General features: G+C 40.4%; 2 protein-coding genes across 2 annotated transcripts; both read left to right on the top strand.

Annotated features, from left to right (window-relative positions):
- Positions 1-8,326: 8,326 nt before the first annotated feature.
- On the top strand, positions 8,327-13,627 carry LOC140934374 (uncharacterized). Its single transcript, XM_073384009.1, has one exon. The coding sequence runs from the start codon at positions 8,327-8,329 to the stop codon at positions 13,625-13,627; it is 5,301 nt and encodes a 1,766-aa protein (XP_073240110.1).
- A 6,023-nt stretch (positions 13,628-19,650) lies between these two features.
- LOC140934375 (uncharacterized) lies at positions 19,651-20,238 on the top strand. Its single transcript, XM_073384010.1, has one exon. It carries the CDS (start codon positions 19,651-19,653, stop codon positions 20,236-20,238), a length of 588 nt encoding a protein of 195 aa, XP_073240111.1.
- Positions 20,239-22,223: the final 1,985 nt, after the last annotated feature.

Genomic DNA, 22,223 nt, shown 5'->3' on the forward strand with positions numbered 1-22,223 from the left:
GCGCAAAGATGATAAAAGAAAGCTGCAAAGGTATCTGTCACCATCAGCTACACATTACTATGGTTTCTCGGCTGATGCTGCAAGTGCCTTAAAATTTGGAATGTTCTTCCAACAACCCAATTGGCAATGTTGAACCGTTGAACCATAGAAATGGGTTGTATATTGTCGTAACTTTTGTGGCTGTGTTTAGTTGTTTAGCTGTCCAAAAATATTTGTACTTAGACCTGCGCTAAAGTGGTGGAGAAAGTGCAGTCTTTGAATAACAAATACTGATTATCCAACCTGCACAGTCAATCACTTAATCAGCCACTTACCATGTTACAAATAAAGTCTGAGGCAAGTACAAATAATCTTCGAGACTATTTACTCTTGAAAAGCAGATAGTAATTACTAGATTTGAACTGTACTCTACTAAGTTTTGGACGGGGGACGTCTGCACTGAAATCCACCCTGGAGAGCTCGATTATTATGATTATGATTATGATTATGATTATGATTATTATTATTACTATTATTATTATTATTATTATCATTTAAAATATTTTTATCATTATTAGCATTGTTTATGTTAATTGTTTTAATTGGTCTGTTATAGTAAACAACCTGTCATTTCGTTGCAGAACAAAAATCTATGGACCCTTCAGTGGCTGTTAAGGGATGTCGTTGTGGAAGCAACACCTCCAAAAGAACGAACGTCGGAGGGCGGGTCTACAAGTCCAGAACAAGATGTTCATGCTTGTCAGGGGGGAGAAAATGTACAGAGAATTGCAGATGCCAAGGGAAGTGTGGAGGGGACGTCTGCTATGATGGAAATGGTAAGATTTCTGCAGGAAATCAAAGAAAAGGGAGAAAGAGGAAGCAACACGTATTGCAGGAGCACCGACGGAATCCCTTCTCTTCGAAATTTGCCAAGCTGAAGGGGGAGGTCGTAAAAGATGGTCCTTTTAATCAGCTAGAATATTCACTTCTTTGTGCTATCATCCTTATCACGGAGCAAATGGCTGATCAAGATTTATCCAGTACCAAGGCTTTTAAGCTTTTTAATGACCTTGTGCACATGGCGGATGAGTTTCAATTCAATTTACCCATATCTTTGAAATCTCAAGATGAAATAACAAGGGAACTCAAAAAAATAGCGCGAATACAGAAAGTTCCTTTTTAGGATTCCCTTTTGACTGATCAATTTACACTGCTTGTTCTGTTCTAGAGTTTGTAGAAATTGCAACCTGTAGTAGCTTAAGTATTGGAATTTATATGATTGATGATTTTTGGAATATATGAATGTGATGAACCAAAATGTATCGGCAGCCTCCAGTCGAAGTATAGCATTTAGGATAGCTTTTTTGTTAAAAGGAACAAATAAAAAATATACTGAGTAATAGGTTTCCCTTTAATATCCACCCTGGCTTTGAACAACTGGAACCAGGGGCTTGTTTCTCGAAAGTCCCTATAATTCTTTGGGTTTAAAAAACTGTTTTATGTTTACAGTGTTGGCATTCAAGATCAAAATTTTCGATACTTTTTCAATATGCGTGTCACGACCTCTCAGTATGAAAGAAGCGGCAAAAATAATGCACATTTGCTCAGTCATAATCTACCCGCTGGAAAAAACAATTCGTTGCATTGGAACAAGCAGCATTTGCAACAAGCAGCATCCGGATTCTGGATGTTTTGGTATAAGCGGGGTTGTAATTTGCTCGGCGCTATCAAAGGGATGGCGCTCTGGTGCAGAGGCTTTTTGCGCGGGTCGCTTTCTAAGACTTAATGAGACCGGAAACCACGTTTTGAATACGAACTCGGACTTTTACGTGACTATATAAGGGAGGACTAAAGTGATTAGTTCAAATAGTCCACAGTTAACACCCTCTATTTTCTCTTCGAAGTCCGTCAAGCGCGCGTGATAACAAAAATAAAAAAACCTAGCAGATATATTGACCGACAGCGGAAGGGGGTAGAAGAACATAGACAGTTCTTTTTTTTTTTTTCTCACGCTCCGCACTTGTTCTTGTGCGCTCACTGATGTTTTTGAAAAGAACGAACAGGCCACAGTTCAAAACCACATTGCCACACAAAACCATTCCGGGAACCATTCTCGGCAGTATCCGTGGCGGTATCAGAAGCTCTAAAAACAACTTTCACATTGCTCATTATATTTGAGATCATTATATTTGTACGTGATGGTAAATTATTTTGCGCGCGGTGCTTTCTGTAAAATATCATTTACAGCGATTAACTAAAATAGAAATTTGACAAATAAAATTAAACGGACTTTGGAGTGCACATGCACCTCATGACATAGCCCCTTTAAGCGTGATTGAGATGCTTTTAAATACCAATTAGCACCCTAGAGTGACCACAAACTCGGTTGTGAGATCCAGGTTTTGTCAAACTGCCGTGTAACATGGCAGTATTTTCCTTATTCTAGAGTTGCTTGAGCAAAAATTGATGTTTGTCTGTTTGTCTTTTTTCCTCCTTTTTTTATCTTTTCTGTTTGAAAAAGAGTAAAACAAGAGGGTTTTAAGGTTGGAATTTCGACTATAATTTGCTTGGCCCCCTGGTTATAATGACGTTTCAAAGACAAAAAACTATTGTCCTTCGATTTCCGATAAAAACAATAGCAAAGCGCGTGTAAGGCTGTACCAAGAGACACTGTAAGACACTGTAACTTGCTATCTTCTTGCTCTCTTCTCCTTCTGGTTGGTGAACGACAATACAGACTTATATCTTGACACCACCAAACCTATGAAACCATGAGACCCTTGACACCACGAAACCTATGAAACCATGATAACATTGACACCACGAAACCTATGAAACCAAAAACACACGAAACCATGAAACCATCTACAACACAAAACCTATGAAACCATAAAACCATTGACACCACGAAACCTATGAAACCATGAAACCCTGACACCACGAAACCTACGAAACCATGAAACCATAGAAACCACGAAACCTATGAAACCACGAAATACATGAAACTATAAAACCATTGACACCACGAAACCTAGAAAACCATGAAACCATCTACACAACGAAACCTATGAAACAATGAAACCCTTGACACCACGAAACCTATGAAACCATAGAAACCACGAAACCTATGAAACCACGAATCACATGAAACCATGAAACCATTGACACCAAGAAACCTATGAAACTATGAAACCATTGACACCAAGAAACCTATGAAACCATGAAACCATTGACACCAGGAAACCTATGAAACCATGAAACCATAGACACCAAGAAACCTATGAAACCATGAAACACATGAAACTATATATACTAATAAGCATAAATTCGTGCACCGTAACACCAATAGACTACAAGTAATAACCAGAATGCTTAAATGCAGATTTGAGAGTCAAAGACATTGACATTGTTGACCGACTCAAAAAAGGCAACATAGCACCAAAACCCATAATTGTCCATTTTTCTAATTTATTACTTCGGCAGAGTGTAAAGTAAAGGATTTGTGCTGCTCAGGAAGGTTTCAAATTGCATTCGGATGTCCCAAAAATGCCTTTGAGTGTCCAGAAATAGCTTCGGAATTAGTTTGAGATATCTTCGAGGTTCTTTGATTCATTGTTATTATTATTTATTATTCTGGAGTGTTTTAATGCATGCGTTAAAAGGTTTAATTAATATGTATGCATGGAATTTCCGTAACAGATAGCTTGTACCAGATAAGCTTTTTTAATTGAGCATTTTGTATCGAGTAGTTCATTGTTGAGACTCCTTGTAAGCGAAAGCACCAGCGATCAACAATTCGTGCTACACTCCTTTTACCTAGCACCTCCTTTATCCTTTCTTTTATCGTCGTCATGGCCAGTAAATTAGACAAAGATGATTACATCTACCACATTGAAAATTTATCTGCGCTTATGGCATCCATGGACGCCGATGGCACAGAACCTGGACCCCCTCCGAAAAAATCCAAACGACTTGCAGTGAAAATGGCGGGGAAATCTTCCAAGACTCAACCACCACCCGCGTCCTCTATAGAATCCCTCCTGGAACTCAAATGAGTAAAGAATGAAAACCTCAAAATGGAACTGGAAATCACTAAAGCCCAGTTGGAGTTGGCAAAAATAAAGAGTGTTTCTGCCAAACCGCAGACACCTTTAGGACAGCCACGCCCGTTACAGGCGGCTCTCACTTCCACCCCTGGAAGCGCCCTTGGATCAGGCATCCCAACCATAGAACAACTCTGGGAAAAGAAGAAACCTGGGTCAACCCTCCCAAACAACTTTTTCTTCTCGTCTAAAGGCACGATTACTTATGAATCCTTAGACTTTCCCAATTTCATTAATGGTTTCTTAGAAATCCAAAAACCACAACCAGATGCATGCAAGCCAGGTCTCACCAAGCATCTCCAATTGCTAATGGCACGCGCATCTACCAACAAATAGTCTAGCGTACACAGTTTTCACTTATTGATTGCCACGGCACTCCACCAAGGCAGACTTTTGTGGTCTGACTGTGATGCGATTCGTGAGAGATCACCCACGCACGTCGGGCATGCAACAAAATCAAGGCACCCAGTCACAGTCACAAAGATCTAACCATGACAAGAAGGAGAAATATTGCTGTGATTGGAATTACACCGCCAAATGAGATTGCCATACCACCAGTGTTGCGTGTGTGATACAACGGATCACCCCATGTTGCATTGTCCCAAAAGGAAATTCCCTATCCCAAGCACGCCCACTAACCAGGATTCGACTAAGAAATGACAATTAAACATTCTTAGTTGCTCTTGCTGACTCCGTGAGAGCAGCTCCCCTATACAATTTTCAGGGAGCAAAATGCACTTTGATGACAGCATTTCATCTTGAACATTGGAGTTATTATCTCAAAGACTATAATGATGTCATTGTTACTAGCTTTTTGCAATATGGCTGGCCTATCAATCATTCAGCAGATCAACTTCCTTGCTCAACGCTTCATATCATCCCTCTGCTGGTGAGAATCCCGCATTACTTCGTGATTACATCGCCAAAGAGCTCCAATACAAAGCGGTAATAGGACCCTTTCAGTGCAATCTTTTCAGCACAGACTGTGAAATTTCACCCCGCAGAGTGTGGCTAAACGTGATTCGAGTGTTCCGTGTGTGGTCCACAACCTAAGTTTTCCGCCCAGGCAATCTGTTAACGACAGAAACGCATGTGATGAATATTTCAGCCAACCTTTCATCTTCGTTTACCGGACGTTGAGTTTAACAACCGCAAGGGACCCGATTGCCTTGTCTTTGCTTACAGGCAAATTCCTGTGGACCCTAACAATTACCACCTACTTGGAATGTGCGTAAATAAACAGTTTTATTTCCATATCATCATACTCTAGCTTGCCAGCAGACAAACCGGTTTCTTATATCCTTAATGACGAAGGCATCTTAGTAGATGTCTATATTGATGATTTTTACGGGGCAGAAACTCAAGAACTCGCCAAACATTGTTTCGATCGCATGACACAGTTGTTTTTAGAGCTCGGATTGCATTCATTGCCCGACAAAGACACTCTGCCAACACACGAAATGACCTGCTTAGGAGTTTGTGTCAACACTTTAAACATGACATTAACTGTTCCTGACTTCCGCCTGGAGCAACTCCAGGATCTCCTCTCTTTGTGTTTAAATAAAACACATTTCTCTAAGCAAGAGTTACAACAACTATTAGGAAAGCTAGCTTTTGTTACTGCACGTGTTCGTCCCGGATGCGCTTTCAGCTGTCGTTTAATTAACGCATTACGTTAGTGTTTTGCTCACCCCCAACATCAGCAGTATCCTGTCAGTGATGCTATCTGCGGGGACCTCGTTTGGTGGAAACATTTCCTTCAACACTACAATGGTGTTTCAGTCACTCCGACGAATGTGACTGTTTCCAATCCCGATTTATTCGCATGTGATGCTTGCCTTTATACCTGTGGTGCGGTTTGTTGAGAATTTTTCAGAGCCCCATTTCCGCCTTTTATTGCTCGTCACAAACTGAACATTAACCAGTTAGAGTTGCTCACCATCCTCGTATCTTTAAGGTTATGGAAAGATCGATTGCGTGGCTGCTCTGTTGAGATACTGACAGACAATCAGGTCAGCGTATACGCCTTTAACAATCGGCGGTCTTCAAATAATCTCATGCAGTGTTGTTTCCGAGAAATTTGGTTGTTGTTAGCTCTAAACAATATCCATTCATTCGCGCGCCACATCTGTGGTAAAACTAATGTGTTAGCTGATTCTTTAAGCCGCTATCATTTAGCTGACACTTATCACTACTGGGAGCAACCCTGTGAAACCTATGTGAAGTTCATGTGAAACTTTTATGGATGTGAAACATCCTGTGAAATACCCTTGGAAATAAACAGTGCTTCTTACACCAAATTTTGAGGTTCATTCTACCCTGTGAAAAAAATGTGTGAGATCAAACATATTTTTTCAAACTGAAAAAGCCATGTGAAACAATATGTGAAATATCCCTTGATTGTAAGAAACATCCTGTGAAATCAAAAGCACTCCTTTAAAATACAAAACCTACCATGTGAAACAAATATGTGAAATTTTTAGATACTGTTATGGGCCTAAAGAGCATGTGAAACACCCTGTGAAATAAAAATGTACAGTAAGAATTCTCAGGTTGATGCAGCTAGCCCTGTGAAAAAATGTGTGAAATCCTGAGGTACTCTTTCAATCTGAAAAAACGTATCATGTGACATGAATGTAAGTACAGCATGTGAAATATAATATATAGATTTAGCCAGGGCTAATTAAAAAATAAATTGAAGTGATGAAGTGAAGCTCCTGTTAAAAATTTAAATAAAAAAATAAACCTGTAATCCACAAATCAATTAACTTAAGGGCACATTCATAAGACTTTTGAGGGAGAGGCTAAGTGAAACAGTCCATTGAACTGCATTATAATAACAAAACCAGCAATAAGAAGAAGAAGAGGAAGAAGGTTTTAAATGAAAAACTCTCCTAGTACGTCAGGACCAAAGATTGGCCTGGTTCTAGGAGAGTGTAGGAAGCAACTAGTACCGAAAATGTTTACAATGATAATAACCTTTATTCTTTTTTAACTTCTTCCAGGAAATTTCATCACCTAAGAATTGCTTATGGGTGTTCTATGTTTTCAAAAAGCTCTCCAAAGTAAATCATTACATTAACTATTTGAGGGTTGGTTTCACAGTACTGTTAAGTAACTTCAAGAATTGATATATCTGCTTGTTATATATTTCCACTGATGTTTGATGTAAAAACTTGCAAGTTTGTACTATACACTACAGCAAAAAGGAACTCACTGAAAGTTTCTGGGTCAGTGATCTCAATAGCCAAGACCAGGCTATGCATGGAGGGAAACAGAAAAAAAAAAACAATCGGGAAGCGAAGCAAGCCGAGAAGGTAATCTGGGGAGGGGAAAGGGTAGCAGAGTACCCCCTTCCCTGATCAACCACTTCTGGGCTTGCTTTGCTCGCCAAAATGTTTCTTATTTTTGTTTTAGTGCCTTTTTCCTTTTTTCTATCACACAATGCTGAATAATTTATAACGTCGTACGTTTGGGCTTTTAGGACATAATGATACGTATCCTGGATAAGATAAGCTTTAGCTGTGTGATTCAAGATCCATAACTTGTTGTAGTCTTCATCATCATTTGCTGTTACAAGAGGTTTGGAGATTTCTTCAACAGGCACTATTTTTTCAGTGAATCTGGATATGTTGACCCACCACAGACTGCTCTCCTTGTCTTGGGTTGTTACGGAAAAAACAAGCACACAAGCAGATTCTATCAGCTTATTTTTAACCTTGTGGCAAGAAAAGTGGAGAACCTTTCCAAACTGTATACCATTGGTATTGTTAACAGCAACAATTGATGACAGTGTTCCTTTTTTCTCTTTGCCTGTTGTTACCCAGTGTTCGGAACTGAAATTTTATATTCTGTTAGATTGTTCGGACGCGTGGGAACTAGGCCCTAAGTTAGTCTTCAGGGGCTCGGACCCCCCTTTAGTTTTTTCGACATGTGTGTTTTCGCTTGCGTTGTAAAATTCTTGTAGTTTGTTCATCATGTTTATGTTTCGTAAATACAGTTGATTTATGCAAGAAATCGTTTTATTCATGGTCCTTCAGTAGCCGGATCTACAGTGTAGGCGAGTATTTGAAGATACCAGCGGAGAATTGAGAATTGGACCTCCGTTTGTGGTGAAGAATTTGGTCAAGTTGGTCTTGGCAGTGCGGCGATTGGCGCCATTATCTCTTGTGAACTTTGCAGAAATTTTGGAGTTTTTAATGAACGAAACTGTCATTCAAGGTTAGTGGAGATTGTGTATGAAAATGGTGAATGACCTGGAGGCTATTAAGAAGAAAAGACGTTTTCTTAGAAAGTCCGTGACGGACACCTTGAAGTCTATCGACGAAGCTCTGTCAATCCCCGATAACCATGCTAGAATTCAGGTTTTGAAAGATAACATTGCAAATAAATGGAACGATCTTCAAGAAGTTCAGGCCTCAATGTGTACTCTATTGGAAGAGAAAGAGATTGACGAAGAATGTGTAAGTCATAACGAGTACGAATTGCGTGTCATTGAATACATGGCGAAAATGATGCATTACCTAGAAAGTAGACATGTCGGAAAGGAAAGCGCGGGAAGTAATTCAACTGCAGCCCAGGCGCCGCTATCGTTAGGCCCCAAGGTACAAGTGAAGCTTCCAAAGATTGATCTGCCAACATTTGATGGGGATGTTTTAAGCTGGCAGTCTTATTATCAGTCAATTAAAGTCTCAGTGGTGGATAATCCATCTTTAGCTGATGTTCAGAAATTAGAATACCTAATGAGATCATTGAAAGGTTCAGCTGCCGAAGCGGTTAAAGGGTTTGCGGTCATACAAGAGAATTATCAGCCAGTATTAGAGTCTCTGAAGGAACGATTTGGCCATCCGCGGTTGATTCTTGATGCACACATAAGGTCCCTAATTCATTTGCCACAGTTGAATTCTGAAGATGCATTGTCCATGCGTAAATTTTATGATCAAGTAGTTGGTCATGTTCGTTCTGTTGAATCAATGGGAGAGAAGTTCCGTTCCGAGACCTTAGCGCCTGTTCTCGTGCCTTTAATTGTTGACAAGTTACTGAAAAAGGTTGTGGAGAAGTGGGAATTAGAAATTGGTGACCATAAAGAGGACTATGTGAAAGTGAAAACATTGTTTGCCTTCTTAGAACAGTTAATAAGAGCTAAGGAGTCCTCCCAGCCTCCCTCTCTTCAATCGAAGTCCCCTGCACAGGAAAACAGTTGGAATCATGGAGCCCATTCCAAGTCTCGAAAGTACTCTACCTCTGCCTTGTGCACGACAACTCAAGGGCGTGTGTGCATCATTTGTGGTAAAAACCATTGGGTGTGGTCGTGCATCAGTTTCCTGTCATTGCCAGTTAAAGAAAGATTTAGAAAAGCGGTATCCAAAGGACTGTGTTTTCGGTGCCTTGAATCGGGTCACAGAGCTGAAGTTTGTCAAAAACCACTCTGTAAATACTGCAGTGGTAAGCATCACAGTCTCCTGCACTTGGAACCAGTCAAGTCTCAGCCAGAAGAAGCCAATTCAAAGTCCTCTGAGCCACCATCCTCATCTGCAACTCCTCCTTCGTCGTCTTCCATAGTAGCAAGTTCCATTGCAGTTAATTCAGGTGGGAAGGTGATCCTGCAGACTGTTCCTGCTGTCCTTTGTGGATCCAATGGTTGCAAAAAGATTGTCAGATGTTTCTTTGATCCCGGCTCCCAAACGTCCTTTGTCCAACAGAGTGTGGTTGAAGAGCTTGGTCTTGATGGTGAGACCGTGAGAATCGCAGTCTCGGGTTTTGGAAGAAAATCTGCTAGGGACACTTTGCGAAAGAGAATTTCCTTTACGCTAGCACCGGTCAGCGATCCTGGAAAGCCGCAAGGTCTTGAGGCACTAACTGCTCCAGTTATATGCCGTCCAGCTGATGCTGTGGATGTTTATCCTACCAAGTGGCCTCATCTTCAAGATATAAAGTTTCCAGAGAAATTTCCCCGAAACGAACAAGAGATTGATGTTCTCATTGGCTTGGATTTCTATTATTCCTTTGTATCCAGAGATGTTGTGAGAGGTGGTCCTAATGAACCAGTGGCACTTCGTACGTCCTTAGGTTGGGTCTTCTGTGGACCAACGGGTGGTCATGGGCAAGATTGCACAGTGTCTATGAGTGTTCAAGTTTGTGCTAACCAAGAACTAAATGATACACTTCAGAAGTTCTGGAACTTGGAGTCCATTGGTATTACACCTGTTGAAATGTCAGTTTCCACCAGCCAAAGTGAAAGTACAGTCTTAAAGAAGTTTAAAGAGACATTAGCATACAAGAATGGTCGGTATGAAGTCTCATTGCCATGGAAAGATGAGCAAGTTGTACTGAAAGACAATTACAAGCAAGCAAGAAGTAGGCTGTATAATCTGGAGAGGAATCTGCTCCAAGATCCATCCAAAGCCAAGTCCTACCAAGAGGCCATTAATAAGTATGTGGAGGACGGAGTAGCAGAAGAGGTACCCTGTGAGCAGTATGCACCAGCAGATGGGCGTCCTGTGTTTTACCTTCCACATCATGCTGTTATCCGAGAAGATAAGCAAACAACTAAGACGAGGGTTGTATTTGATGCATCTGCGAGAGATGTAAATGGTGTGTCTCTAAATAGCTGCTTAGAAGCGGGCCCTGCATTGCACCCTGATTTGGTCGGAATTCTTCTGCGCTTCAGAAAGAATCAGGTGGGGGTCATGGGTGATGTTGAAAAGATGTTCTTGCAGATTGGCTTGAAAGAAGAAGATAGGGATTCACATCGTTTCCTGTGGAGAGATTTGGACCCTGATGCCACACCTAAGATTTATCGAATGACAAGAGTTACTTTTGGAGTTATTTCTAGTCCATTCCTTGCCATCTGTACTACTCAAGAGCACGCAAGGAGATGGAAAGAAACATTCCCTGAAGCTTCAGATGAAATTCTGAGGAACACTTATGTTGACGACTTTGCCTCAGGGAAAGATACTGTACGTGAAGCCGTGAGGTTACAGCAAAGTTCAAAACAGCTTATGGAGCAAGCAGCTTTCAATTTGACAAAATGGTCCAGCAATTCGCCTGAGGTTATGCAAGCCATTCCTGAGAAAGATAGAGCATCAGATAGTTTGATCAGATTGGAGAGTGAACTACCAGGAATGCATCCAGTTACGAAAGCTTTAGGTCTAAAGTGGAATACGAAAACAGACAGCCTTGTCTTTATGATTGAATTGGACTCTCTGAAATTGAAATCAGAGACATTGTACACTAAGAGAGAACTAGCTTCTTTAGCAGCAAAGATCTTCGATCCGATTGGTCTCATCTCCTCTTTTACAGTAAGGTCAAAACTTTTGCTTCAGAGTCTGTGGACCCAGGGTGTTGGTTGGGATGATGAGTTACCTGAAGAAACCTCTAGGAAGTGGGTTCAGTGGGTTCAAGAGCTTTCAGAGCTTGAACAGCTTCACATTCCAAGAAGTTACATTGATTGGCCTTTAAGCCAGCATGCAAAGGTGGAGTTACACGCATTTGGTGACGCATCAGAAGTTGCGTATGCCACCGCCATCTATATCAGAGTTGTTCCTAAAGAAGGGAAGGCGTCTACAAGCCTTGTGATGTCTAAGACAAGAGTTGCTCCTGTGCGAAAAATTAGTCTCCCTCGCTTGGAGCTAATGGCTGCAGTGATAACTGCTCGACTGTGTATCTATGTTAAAGATGCAATTGACTGTCCTATTAGCCGCATTGTCTGTTGGACAGACAATTCTTCCACCTTACACTGGATCAGAGGATCAGCCTCACAGTGGAAACCATTTGTTGCTAACCGTGTCATGGAAATTCAGTCGCTGTTGGATCCTAGTGTTTGGAGATATTGCCCAGGGTCGCATAATCCAGCAGATCTACCTAGCCGAGGCTTATCTGTCAGCCAGCTTAGAGAGAGTCAGTTGTGGTGGAAGGGGCCCTCTTGGTTGCAAGAGTTAGAAAAGGATTGGCCAGAGGATTTAAGATCCAAGTCTCCAAATGAAGCAGTACAAGTGGAGAGGAAGAGTAAAGCTATTGGCAGCTGTGTTGTCCAAACTAGAGAACCGTTTATTGACTACGCCAGGTTCAGCAAGTACAGTCGATTGTTTAGAACTGTTGCATGGATCAGAAGATTCATTCGCAACTCGAAGTTGAAAGAAGAAGAGAGACTTTCAACTCCTTTAACTGGACTAGAGATACGAGAGGCAGAAGAATGGCTGATAGCCCATGTACAGAAAACAAGTTTTGACGAAGTAGCTTCGTTGGCTAAACATGGTGGTCCCTTGAAGGACAGTAAGCTAGCAAATTTAAATCCATTTCTGTGTCCTACTAGTGGCTTACTTCGCGTTGGAGGAAGAATTCATAAGTCTTCATTACCGGAAGAGGAGAAGCATCCCATTATCTTGCCTTCCAACCATCCTGTTGTGAAGCTCCTGATTGAAGATGTTCACTGCCGTGAACTCCATGCTGGCGTTGAGTGTACTTTATCAGTCCTACGACAGAAATTTTGGTTGATCAAAGGGAGATCAACAGTCCGTCAGACAGTAAAGAACTGCCTAGTTTGTCGCCATTACCACACAAAGCCATTTATGCAGAAGATGGCACCACTTCCTGAAGACAGGATCAAACCTGCACCGCCATTTACTAATGTTGGTTTGGACTTTGCTGGTCCATTGTTTTTAAAAGACAGTGGCGAAAAGGCTTACATCTGTCTATTTACCTGTGCAGTTACCCGTGCAATACACTTAGAGTTAGTGAGCAACATGACTGCGGAGCGGTTTCTCCTTTCCTTAAGACGAATGGTGGCAAGAAGAGGAATGTGCAGTATTATTTGGTCAGATAATGCCAAAACATTCAAGAGTGCTAATAAACATTTGCAGCAATGCTGGAGAGTACTTGAAGCTGACAAAACTCAAGTCGCATTGTCTGAAAGGAAGATTCAGTGGAAGCATATCGTGGAGAGATCCCCATGGTGGGGTGGGTTTTATGAACGTCTTGTGAAGAGTGTCAAGACACCTCTGAAGAAAATCTTTGCCAAAGCAATGTTGGATGCTGAACAGCTGACCACCATTTTAGCTGAAATTGAGGCACAGCTGAACAGCCGTCCTCTTACTTACCTTAGTGCAGACCCTGGGGACTACAGCGTGATTACCCCTGCTCAGATTCTCATTGGGAGAAATCTTCAAGCGTCTCCAGCTAAGGACACTCGTGTTTCGGAACACACTTCTAGAGCCATCACTAAACGTTTTCAGTATCATCAAAAGCTTGTCAATGGATTTTGGAAGCGTTGGCATGCTGAGTACCTGAAGTCTTTGATACCCCTCAAGAAATGGTTTACAGTTGGTCGCGAGATGCATAAAGGTGACTTGGTCCTTGTTAGCGAAGATAACTTAGCTCGAGGTCAGTGGAAACGTGCTCGCGTGGAAGCCACCCATCCTGGTCGTGATGGTCTTATCCGATCAGTTACCTTGCGATTGACATCTGGAAGTCTTACACGTCGTCCAGTACAGCGGCTACACCTTTTTGAAGCCTGTGATGCTGATCTAGCTGCTGAACTTGATTGAACTGCCAAAGGAACTTTGACAATTATTGAACTTGATGGGAACATTATTGATCAATTTGAAGATGCACTCCCTGCATCGGGCGGGAGGATGTTCGGAACTGAAATTTTATATTCTGTTAGATTGTTCGGACGCGTGGGAACTAGGCCCTAAGTTAGTCTTCAGGGGCTCGGACCCCCCTTTAGTTTTTTCGACATGTGTGTTTTCGCTTGCGTTGTAAAATTCTTGTAGTTTGTTCATCATGTTTATGTTTCGTAAATACAGTTGATTTATGCAAGAAATCGTTTTATTCACCCAGCTTAGGGATTTGCTAGTGACAGGATCATCTTTTATCCTGTGAAAGGACTTTCAAAACTGTGGCTTTGGTTCTGTTTCTGCCTTCTTGTTGCACGGTTTACCAGAGTCGTTAAGTGAAAGCTGTCCTGTCACTTTCATATACTGGCACCAGTCAAAGATCTACACACAGAAGATAAACCAGTTAGCTTTTCACTTACTATTTTTTGCATTATTATTTTTAAATTTGCCAATGGCAGGTACGTACCTGGAGCAAGAATGTATTCCCAAAAACAATAATATTGACGGCCCAGCAAGTTTAGTTGGTCATCAAGGAGAGATTAAAAATAAAAGATGCAACAATTTTAATGGTTAAAGTTTGTCCCAGTGCTGTTGTTAGAACATGTACCTGGCAGCCAAAATAATGGCTGGTGTAACCATACATGGTGAAGACCAACAGTTCAAAGTTTGAAAAATTAAATTTAAGGAGGCCTCATTTTCTTGAGTTAAGGACCACCTATCTTAGGGTTTTCATTAGATATTCTAGTACCAGGAGAGAATATATATGTAACATTACAGGAGAACACAGAGAATTCTCCTAATGAACACCCTGCTGTTTTCTTTGTGTAACAGGTAAAAGCCTAATGACAGCCTTGTGGTCCATTGCATATAGCATGTCATCTTTATTGGTAGTAATATCATAAAGTACTTCCTCTTTATGTCTCCATAACATTGGCCTCAGGATGGCGTCTATTGGTTCCTCTCCTGCATATCCAACTGTTCATTCTTTCATACACAAACATCCACCAACTATGCACTGGCCCATGGGTAGCAATTCCTTTGGCAATGTGGTGTACCATATGCATGCTCATTGTCTTTAAGCAAAATGTGAATTTGAAATTGTAAACAAAATGTTTCGATATAGAAGATAAATTTCTAAAAACATGTTATTCCCTTTAATATTTATGAAAGTGCAACCAAAAAAAGCTTAGTAGTTACATCACAAAGGAAAACCTTGATTTGAGTATAAGCTCTTTGATTATTTGTCTTTTACGTATCAAAAGAAAGGAAAGACAATAAAATGGTGCTTATTCTATTGACATATACAATAATAGAACCTCTCTAATAATTGATTGGTATCTCCACTTTGAAGGCGACAAATCATTTAAATTGAAAGCTAATGTAGCATTTTTTTTACAGTTACCTGAACACTTATTGGAAGGTCCCTTTCAACCAATGATAATCCCACATTTGCCTCATCTTCTAACTTCAATACTTTTTGTCTATCTTGGACATCATCACAAAGTGCTGATAACAGGTCAAAAAATCTGAACAGGGCAACTCGCTGCCTCTTTCCCAAAAGTGGCTTTCGGAAACAGAACTTCAATATACCATCAGTCACTAGCTGCAAATAAAAACGAGAAAATATCGCCCTTTTTACACAAGGATGTTGTCTGATGCTGACTGATCATGATGAACAAATAATACACTGAAACACACCTGCTTCCAATCATGGGACTTCATGTAGGAGTATTTAGCAAAAAGTGGTCCAGGACTCCAACCATATCCTACAGGGACTTGGACATTACCAGCCCTTTTGTCAGCTAGTTTCATATCGTTACTGGTAAGACATAATGGGGCACTGGGAAGATTTTCTTTCTTCTTGCCTTTCTTGCCTTCAAATTAGAAAAGAGATATTGAGAATTAAACAGCAAACAGGATTTAACTTGACCTGCTTCTCTTACATTAGTTATGCCAGTAGCCTTTATCAATTAAATTAAACCGGACCTCTCATAAGATCTAGATATGATAACTATATTTTTTTGAAACTGACTTTAAATTACCTTAGAAATACGTAACTAATGATAAACATTGCAATGTGGCCACAGCTTGTTAAGGAAACTTTTATTATCAATAATCAATGTTTTACACTATTTAATGTTCTTTCTGCTTTACATACCACGTTGAATTTCTTGAGGCTTAATTGCGCATAAATGGTATATTATTCTTAAAGAAAGCAAATACAAGAGTTGCAAGTAAACATGTCATTGTCTTATCCACTTACCACCTGTTGCAAATTCCCCTGTAGATTTTTCTTGGTTTTCCTGTACCCAGCTTGATGGAAATCGGCCGAGAAGTTGTTCTGTTTTCCTAACTTTCTGACTGTCTTTGTAGCCTGTAATCAGCTGCACCAACTCACTAGGTACATTCTTCATCAAATGCATTGTATCTGGAAAGACCTGGGTGGTGCGGTCATGGTCAGGAAGAAGCATCAAGCAGTAACATCCTTTGCTTCCAGTTGCTGTGGCAAAGCCTGCTGCGTGGGTAGGATTCTTGGCCTTTTTCATATGCTAAACTATTTATCATAACTTCTTCCTGTGTTAGCTTTTCAGGAGGTGGACGATTCTCTGCTTTCCCTAATGGGAAACTTTTCTTTGCCTTTCTTAGTGGGTGGTTGGGAGGAAGAAAGCTCTTGTTCATGTACACAACTTTGTCTAGTGCAGCAACATGGGTCCCTGAAATATAAGAATATTCCCACCTCTAGCACAACTGTGTACAGCTTGTATTTACAGCATTTGTTTTGTTTTGTCCTGTAGGTAATTTGTCATCTTGACAAATAGTTGATTTTAATGGGTAGCAAGATGAGAGCTTCCAGGAACAGAAGACAGAACTCAAGACGGAGAAAAGCTGACTACAATAGGAACAAAGCTTTTCATGATGCACTGCAAATGTACCAGCAAGATTGAATAAGATTTGACCAAAGCAAAACTAAATTCACTTATAAAGCACCTGCTTTGAGAACAAAAATTCAAGACTTTTCCAGGTCTGCAAAACTGCTAGGCAAATGTCAATACTTTTTTTTCAGTCTTTCAAGACTGTGCAAACCCCGAAATTTGTACATGTAACTTTGAAAAACTGGGAGGCGTTACATGGGAGTATATCCTCATACACCCCCTAGCTATTTAAGTGGAGAATATAGTTTGGATTTTTGATTTATTGAAACTTAAGACAAGTGACACAAGATACGAGAAGGGTCTCGGGTCAATGACCTGACAAAGAAGGCTTCTCTACCCGACAGATGACATATAAGTCTAAGTTAAATATGACGAAAAAAATTGGTATGTGGTCTTAGTGACCCTGCAGATGGTATACATAACCCCCCGCATGAAAGAATTAACTGGAATGCTGGTGACATAAAAAGTGAAAATTGATATTATAGTTTAGAAGGAAAGGACTTCATATCCAAGAACATTATAAATTAAACTCTAATCTACAATTCAAGTATTATACTGTTGGTGCAATATCTTGGAGTAGATAAGATTTAAGACAACTCACCTATAATCTCACACCACATACAACCTTGTAAGGCCCCTGCACCAGTGCAGCGAAAAACTTTGTTTAACCCTGGGTAGTCCAAAACATAATTGTGGAGATGCACCTGGAAGGTAAAGTAGTCTTCTTTGTAGCCATCATAGAATGAAGTTCCAGATAATGCCATCAGCTCATCAACAACAATTTCCAAGTAGGGGTCTACTTACCTGGGTTCCTCCTTCCCATTGGCAGGAATGACACCCACTAACATTAAGTTTTCAAAGCAATTTCGACAATATTTTGTCTTGCACATCATGCAGGTCGCCGTTGCACTCTGATTGAGCTGCTAAAATTTCCTCTTCGTCCTTTCCAGAAGCATCGCTTGCTTCGCATGCAACAGGAGAAAGGTGGTTCAAGAAATAGCTTGAAGAAGAATCTGAACAATGTCCCGAATAATCGTCCCCTGATGACTCTTGACCTTGATTATCAGTTTCCCGATCGTCTTCATGTGCTGCGGTTTTAGCTTGGCCTTACATTAAGTTGTCTCCAAAAACGGACTCGTGCCGGCGCTTTTTTTTTCACAGAACACAAATTTCCGTTACATAAATGGCATCCACAAGGTACTGGCGCTTTTTTCCTGTCTGTCCTTTCACTTTCGTTTCTTCCTCGCCACAGACTCAGAAAACATGGCACAGCTTGCACTGCTGTGCGCAGCCTGGGTACTAGTATGGTGCAAGCTTTAAAATCTGCGCGACCTCCACGCAAAAATAAAAACAAAACATGGCGTCTCTTTAAAGAAAAATTGCGCTAAAAAACTTTGTCAACTTTGTTAAGGCAAGAAGATTGGCCAGTTTTAGACAAACTTTTATCAAAGGATATGTTTTCGAGTGTCAAGCAATTTACTGGCATTTATCGATCCTCATTTCAGACATAAGTGTGAATTGCATCGTAAACAAAGAAGAAACTTTCCTTCTACCTTGTTCGCAGTCTTGGGGATAGCTGCGGCTACCTCTAATAATATGGAAAAAGACTCTCTGCCCACATCATCTGTCAGTCAGAGCCTCTCTGTTACTACTCCTTTGTCTCCTTCGCACCAGGTAAAGCATAGCGCAAGTAGTCGCTTCGCGAAAGCAGCGAAAGGAACTTCTAATAAAATGGCACTGATGCAACAAGGATACCAAAACTACATGGCAAAACGAAAGCTGGATTTTGAAAACATAACCGACGAAAACGAACCACCCTCTAAACGCAACACAAGGAGTACTCAGGTAAGCACAGCGGTGACTCTTTATCTTTAGAAAAATTTTGTCAAAGTACCAAGCGCGCGTTTATGCTAATCATTGGAAACATCAAATCTTCATGCTTATAACAGGCTGCCGCCGAAAAAGAAGCAGCTCTTCCCGATGGAACTCGTCTAATTGACCTTGACACATTTCGGAAACGTCTCCAAAGCTGCACTCACTGTCAATCAGGTAAATGTATGTACCCGTTCTAAACAAAGCCTGACCAGAATGGACTTTGCTAGACTGGACTTTAACATTTGCTCTTTAGAAAAATTATAATATAATCTACCATTTTGTGTTTGCTATTGAATTTAGTATCTACTGTAAACCCACAAGTTTTTGTTTATCATAAGACCTCATTTCAATCCTTTGTAAAACTTACCATGCACCCAGTCCAAAAAAAAAAAATGGATAATGCATTATATCATGCACATACACATTTTTACCCCCTCTATGCATTCAAAAAGAGTAGGCATTTCTTATGCTAGAATACATCAAATATGCTAGATGTTTTATTCACACATAGCCCTTTTATTTCACTTATCATATTTAGGTCCACTTTCTTTTTACAGTGTGGGGGATGAAGTACGCCATGGCCTAGCTAGCACATTTGTGATTATTATTTGTCCAGTCTGTGGAAAAAAATAATGAAATCAAAACTTCTGAACAACACAAATCTGGTCAACGTTGCCCTCCTGCTTTTGACGTAAACACACAAGTGGCCCTTGCTTGTCTTCATGCGGGTATTGGCCAAACCCATATAAACAACTTGCTCTCTACTTTGAATGCCCCAACTACAAATTCTGTCACTTTCAAATTGAGGGCAAGAGAGGTAGGAAAAGCTGTTGAAGGTGTTGCAAAAAGTAGCTGCCAGGATTATTTGGTAATAGAAAAACAAGAAGCCCTGCAAAATGGTGTCCAGGTTGATGATAATAACCTGGTGCCTATTTCATGTTCCTATGACATGGGCTGGCAGAAACGCTGCAAGGGGCATAACTCTCCCACTGGTCAAGGAGCAGTTACGGGGTTATCTTCGGGTAAAGTGCTGCACTACACAACAAGGACAAAAAGTTGTAGATTTTGTGACAGCGCCAAGGCCATGGGAAAAGAACCAAAGCTCATGACTGCCGAAAAAATCATTAGGCTTCGTAAAAAGCAATGGAGCCCGCTGCAGCAGTTGAATTGTTTAACAGAGCTCCAGACCAAAGTGTTAAGTTCTCAGTTTACACAGGTGATGATGACTCCACAACAGAGGCACCAATACGAGAAAAAGTAACCTATGAGGTTGAAAAAAACAGTGACATTATACATATGAAAAGATCCCTCACAACAAGTCTATACAACCTCAGTCAAAATGAAAAATTTGACAATTGTTTCCCTTTATCTCAAAAGGTGATAAATTACTTAGTGAAATGTTTTTCATATGTTACTGCTCAAAACAAAGGAGATTCAAAAGGGATCCAGGCTGCGATTAAGTCAATTGTTCCCCACGACTTTGGAGATCACTCCAGCTGTGAAACTGGCTGGTGTAAATTTAAGAGCAACCCAGGAACCTACAAGCACAAAGAGCTGCTATATGGAAAAGACATGCATGGAAAAAAATTGGAGTTAGAACTAAATAACATCTTCAATGACTACTCTACTGATGCTGTGGCAGAGAAGCTTGCACCTTTGACAAATTCCCCGCGAAATGAGGTACTTAACAGTGTAATTGGATCAAAAAATCACATTCTATGGTGGAAGTGAAAGCAATAATTTTCGTGTGGCCTGTGGAGTCGCTCAGACAAATTTAAGATATACCTATATCAGCAGTACACTTGAGGCACTCAATATTGAGCCTGGCAATTTCTGTGAAATGTATGGAGAAAAAATGACTAATCATGTTTAAAAAGATAAACTCTGAAAATCTTCTTTGGCTTATAAACGGGGAAGAGCCAATGCCCGCAGACAAAACAGTGCACAAACTGCTAAAAAATGGCGAAAGGGAACTTTACAAAGACAACAAAGAAGTATGTACACTACCGTTGAAGGAAGCAATGTCACAGTTTCTTGGCTTTGTTTCACGGTCAGTAGAAAGAGCCAAGTCACGCACAAACAAGAATGTTGTGACGGTGCTCCTAGGTCACAATTCTCTCACATTTGACGTTCCAGTCCTGTTACGAAATTCTGAGAGCGCCTTTAAAGAAAGATTACAGGCGATGGACGTTTTCTTTGCCGATTCTCTCAAGTTGTTTAAAACACTTGTCAGAGAAAATGTTTCCTTCTAGCAAAATCCTGATGGAACTTCCCAAAGAAGAACCAATCATCATCGTATTCTTTCCTGTTCCAAAAGTCCTTCAATGCACACGATGCTTTAGAAGATGTTTTAGCACTATGAAAAATACTTTTTGAGTCACAGATAGACCTTTCGGAGAAAACTGTGGTCGAGAACTCGGGTGTTGTAAGTGCAAGCCACTCAGCTGAGGACGTGATTTATTTGGATCGCCGCCATATTCTAATGCAGACTTTCAAAGGAAATCTTCATCATCCGCAATACCTCAAGAAGAACATGATTGAAAAAATATCCGGAAGTGGGCTGGCATTTCAAGATCTCCAAAGAGTGTACGGCAGGTTTGGAAAAGAAGGGCTTATTGCGACACTTTCACAACCACCTTGAGTGACCACCACCGCTCGAATTTTGGCAACAATAGTCAAGTACTTTGAAGAACATAACTAGTGTATGCAGCTAAATAGAATTTTCCATCTTCTCGTTCCATAACTGGTGAGATATCACTGTAATCACTGGTAATTATACCAGTAAAATGGTCTTTCGTAGAAAGCACATGTTCAATACAGCTATGTCATTATGCGCATGCAGGCGTGATGGCTCGCGCGCGTATTTTGCTCACACGACCCTGAACCATGCGTGTTTTTTGAATTTTGGTGACGTCAGCGCAGTTAATTAATTGTGAATTTCTCGCATTTCCTTCAGTAAATTTTTTTAAAAATCACCTCATTTCTTAACAGTCGCAGTACCTTTGTACTGTCATTTTTTGTCAAAATCTGTAAGAGCTAAACTCCTCTATTAAGAAAAATTACAAATTTCAAAATGTTGGCAAAACCGTCTTAACGACCCCATGTTTTTTCCACTTTGAAATGTTAAGCAATATCGTTAATATAAAGTGGCAAAGTTTAAAGACATTTCACCGCGGGAAATTAGAAACATTAAGGAAAAATGGGCAAAAATGACAAAACTACTGCCTGTTTGAGGATGCGATGTTTCCATGGCAACAGCCTTTATCCAGAAAATGAAACTTGATAAAGGAGCCTTCTTATATGGGTAACCTTAGCGGTGAATCTCGTGAACAAAATCGCAAAGACAAAGTAACTAGATTTCTTTCTGTATCGTATGCTTCATAGCTAGGGTTATCACTAAATACTCTAGGGAGCCACCTTGACAGAAAACTGGTTGGTCAGAAAGAAACATAGGACCTGGGAACGAAGTAGTGGATTCATCCAATAGAGTTGAAGAACAGCTATCATGTGAGACTTCCATTGAAAGTGCGTGAGCTTCGGTTTTTTGATTATTCCCGCTTATTTTAGCTTCTTTTCAGAGTCACTCATTCGTGAACGCTTATTAGAGTATCACTGTTTTTTATTGCCTATATAATTACATACACGACTTCTTTGTTCTCCAACTGAAAATTATGTCGACTGCTGAGTTGTTGAGTACTCTTATCTCACAGTTAACT

Source organism: Porites lutea, chromosome 4 (assembly GCF_958299795.1).
Source record: "Porites lutea chromosome 4, jaPorLute2.1, whole genome shotgun sequence".
Taxonomy (NCBI): domain Eukaryota; kingdom Metazoa; phylum Cnidaria; class Anthozoa; order Scleractinia; family Poritidae; genus Porites; species Porites lutea.

Bases quoted from the DNA above. Each gene is read 5' to 3' on its own strand.
- LOC140934374 (XM_073384009.1), top strand. From the start codon at position 8,327: ATGGTGAATGACCTGGAGGCTATTAAGAAGAAAAGACGTTTTCTTAGA.
- LOC140934375 (XM_073384010.1), top strand. From the start codon at position 19,651: ATGGAGCCCGCTGCAGCAGTTGAATTGTTTAACAGAGCTCCAGACCAA.